At 40.5% G+C, this 3872-nt stretch overlaps 1 protein-coding gene across 1 annotated transcript; it reads right to left on the reverse strand.

Annotated features, from left to right (window-relative positions):
* Nucleotides 1-261: 261 nt before the first annotated feature.
* LOC140481997 (gamma-crystallin S-1-like) lies at nucleotides 262-2881 on the reverse strand. The gene is made up of 3 exons (XM_072578823.1): nucleotides 2829-2881; nucleotides 2445-2687; nucleotides 262-606 (listed from the first exon to the last, which is right to left on the reverse strand). The coding sequence occupies exons 1-3, from the start codon at nucleotides 2835-2837 to the stop codon at nucleotides 331-333; spliced, it is 528 nt and encodes a 175-aa protein (XP_072434924.1). The 5' UTR covers nucleotides 2838-2881; the 3' UTR covers nucleotides 262-330.
* Between the last annotated feature and the right edge of the window lie 991 nt (nucleotides 2882-3872).

The raw sequence follows: 3872 nt of genomic DNA on the forward strand, positions 1-3872 counted from the left end.
CACCTCAAGCGGTTGAATGGCCAATGAACGCTACTATGTTCCATGCTCCTATAAAAAGTACTATGCCCAAAGTGAAGATAATGTTATAGTCACGGCTCTTTCTGAATGTGATGAGAAGTATTGGATTTATGTAGGCAATTACTCAGTAAACCATCCTTCAAACCACATGAGAGCATAAAATATTATCTTTTAGTGTTATCACCCAAATGTAGTTATTGTCTTATGTCATTCTGAGAATAAATAAAAAGAAAAAGATGATAATGCAGGGAAAGATATTTATTCTGCTCAATAATATGTCAGCAAAGCAATATGAATCTTTTCAGCAACAATTTAGAAATCCCTCATGCGCCTGAAAGATCCGATAGTTGAGCTGTAGCCTCCCCAGTCACTGTATCTCCTGTATTCACCAGGTCTCATGAAGTACTGTCGCCCTCTGTAGTTGGGATGTTCATAGAAGATCCAGTAACCGTCCATCACATGGCAGGAGTGGATGTCACGGTAACGGAAACGATCGTAGACAGATGGACAGTCATCCATGAATTCCATCATCTGTCCTCCAAAGTCTGGCCTCTCGTAAATCCTCATTCTGTAGGAGCCTCCACGGTACTGGAATATATAGGAGGGGAATCACTACTGCAGTTTAAGAAGCAATTCATCTCACTGCAATTGAACCAGCTCTTTTGAAATACAATCCAGCAAGACCTAGTCCTCCAGGCTACCTCTACACGCACAATGTTTACACTTTCAGATAGTTAACCAATTTCTCTTTGAAGTCAACAGTGGAATCTGTATCCATCAGACTTTCTAAATCTGAGAGACTTGGTAAAAATAAAAAAAACCTAAAGATTGCTATGTTTCAGGGTTGGATTATTTTACGGTATATTGAGGAATGAAGTGAGGTTATGCTTTCAATTCTGGTAATGAACCTGAGCTTCTTGATTGTTCAGCATTAACAGGGACCCCAGGCCAGTACTGGGGTGAAGTTATAAAGGTACATTGTTCATACTTGGAGACAATGGCAGAAGCATATCTCTGCTGATGCACATGGCCAGCTAATGGCCAAAATCTTTCAGGCAGCTGTTAAATGATTTGTAAATCTTATAATTTTATAAATGTTATAATTGTAATATCCATTTAGTTTTACAATAGAAGAGAGTCTGGGGCCATAAGGAGAGTTCATTAGTATTTCTGCCTGGATTGAAGATCTATGAATTTCAGAGAATTCCTGCTGTTTGGAAGCAGGCCCTTCAGCCCAACAAGTCCACACTGACCCTCTGAAGAGTCACCAACTTGAACCCATTCCCCTACCCTATTACTCGACATTTACCCCTGATGAATGCACCTAACCTACACATCCCTGAACGCTATGGGCAACTTATCATGGTCAATTCACCTATGGGACAGCACTGCCATGGGAATTGAGAAGGGAAACATCTGGAAGAAATGATTGTGAAAGATCAGGATACCAGCTTTCTGAAAGATATTCCTCGTACTCAGAGATAAGTCAGTCTGCCAGTATCTAAGGGGGACAGACAGAGAGAGAATGAAATTGAAGACAGCCAGTCTCTCTGGTCCACTACATAGGAATCTGAATGGAACCTTAAGCTCAAATTGAAAACATTAAATTTTTAAGGATTGAGAGTGAGGCTGGCAGACTCACTTCCCTTGAGCCGGAGCCAAAACTCCAGGAAAATCTCTGTTCATGAAAGATAGGTTTAGAGTTCAATAGCTTCACAGATGCCAATCATAGTTTCTTAAAAAAATTCAGTGATCAGCTGAAAGGATGACACCACTTTCACATTAAGATCTTCATTCTAACAAGCAATATTCAATAAAGATCATGTTGTCAGCGTCTTATACTTTTAATACAGAAGAGAACCTTCCCCCATTAGCTTTTAACCACAACTGCATGTCCTTTCCTACGATTATACTTCCCAGTGTCTCCTACATGGACATTGTATTCTCCCAGAGCCAGTCCAAAGTGATTCTTCACTCCAGATGGATTTACATCCATTCCTTACCTTTCTCAGTCCAGCAGCATTTTAATCCCCCAAATCCACCCAGTGTTGACCTTCCAGGCATTGGAAATATTTTCTCTTTTATTTACTTTGTATGCCCTTCTTGACTTTAAAGAGTTCCATGAAATCTCATCCACTGTTTCCTGCTCCGAAGAGGAATTCCTGAGCTTCTCCAGTTTATCCATGTCATTGTAGTCCCCCAAGCCCGGGACCACCTGAGTGAATCCCTTCTCTGCCCTTCAAAGCCTTCACATCTTCCTCATGTGCGTTGTCCTGAACTGGATATCTTCAGTTGGGATTGCATGAGTGTTTATATTAAATTAGCACCAATTTAGCATTGGAACATTGTTAAAAGGATGGAAACTCTCTTGCAAAAATAAACAATTCCCATTAGCAATAAACAATTGGATCAACTTTGTCACTTGCCTGTGGGTAGGAGTGACATGACCTGACACAGTCATTGAATCCCATCCAGCGCTGGTAGTCAGGATACTCTCCCCTGGTCAGAACATACTGGTATCCCATGTAATTGGGTTTCTCATACAGCACCCACCAGTCACTCTCAACACGGATGGAGTTACAGCGGCTGAAGTAAGGAGACAGGTCGGCACAGTCACTGCTGCACTCATAGTGCCGCCCCTGGAAGTTCCTGTCCTCGTAAAAGATGATCTGTGGGGAAACAGTTCAATTACAGATTAATAATGTAACAAGGTGAGTTACTTCTGCATTGTGCAAAAATGTACAATACCACGTGCAAATGATCTCTTTCAGTGCTGTCCTGATTCTGTGAACTGAAAGCATGAACCTTACCCTTCCCATTTTAGGTTCACAGTTGGCCAGCTGCTCAGTGAATGTGCCTCTGTTTCCTGGTATTTATACTCTGGTCTGAATGTGAAGAATGCATCATTATTCTGATGAGTCAGGACCCCATATATCAGCAAAAATAAAATACAGCCGTGTTGTCCCATACTGTGCAAAATCCACTTCTGTAAATGAACTTTAAAAATCAGCTGATGGGAACTTTTCATTTTGCTCTTATCTCGTTTTAATTATTTCGTTCACAAATAATTTGAGAAAGGAGGCATTCCAGATGCTTCTCTGAACTAGTGGTATCACAAGCAATGAAAATGCAGAATGTTCCCTTCTCCTGAACATGACGAGAAGACTGTATCCTTCAATTTGAGTATCTTGTTTTTTTGTTTAAAACTTCTACCATTTTCCCCTTTGTAATTTTCAAAAATATTGTTAAATTGATGTGGAAATGACATCAAATTGGTGTTAGCATAAGCATATCTCTATATATTAGCGTGCTGTGTGTCATGGTGGTTTATTCCAATGCTAAACTTCTCAATGCTTTCCCATTGCTCTGTGCAGGTTTGTTTCATTCTGGTCCTCATCGTTTTGAATCTGAATCATTTAGAGATGTGGAGCCGGAAATTTGCACTGGTATCTTTTCATCCAATTTGATGGAAGTGAGAGGATACATCTACTCCTTGAATTGAAACATGTCCTACACCACATGGAGTGCAATGCTTCAGAAGCTGCCTCACTGTCACGTTTTCAATTGCATTTCGCAGAAGCAACAAATATTTTTGTAGCCTATGCTACCCACAGCACATGAAAAATAAATACTAATGTTAAAAAAACTTAACAACAGGGAAAATCTGAAAATTAAGTTACCTTTCTATCAGACCCAGAAGCCAAGGCTTGCCAAAGGTTTTACCATCCCTCCACTAGTGAGCTCAGGGAAAGGGGTACTTATTCCAAGAACTCAGTGGCAACATCAAGTTTACAGTAATCTTAGAAAACTGTACAGAGGCAGCAGTGAGCTGTTGAACAGCCTGAGCTTCCCCC

The sequence above is a fragment of the Chiloscyllium punctatum genome, chromosome 10, assembly GCF_047496795.1.
Source record: "Chiloscyllium punctatum isolate Juve2018m chromosome 10, sChiPun1.3, whole genome shotgun sequence".
Lineage (NCBI taxonomy): Eukaryota > Metazoa > Chordata > Chondrichthyes > Orectolobiformes > Hemiscylliidae > Chiloscyllium > Chiloscyllium punctatum.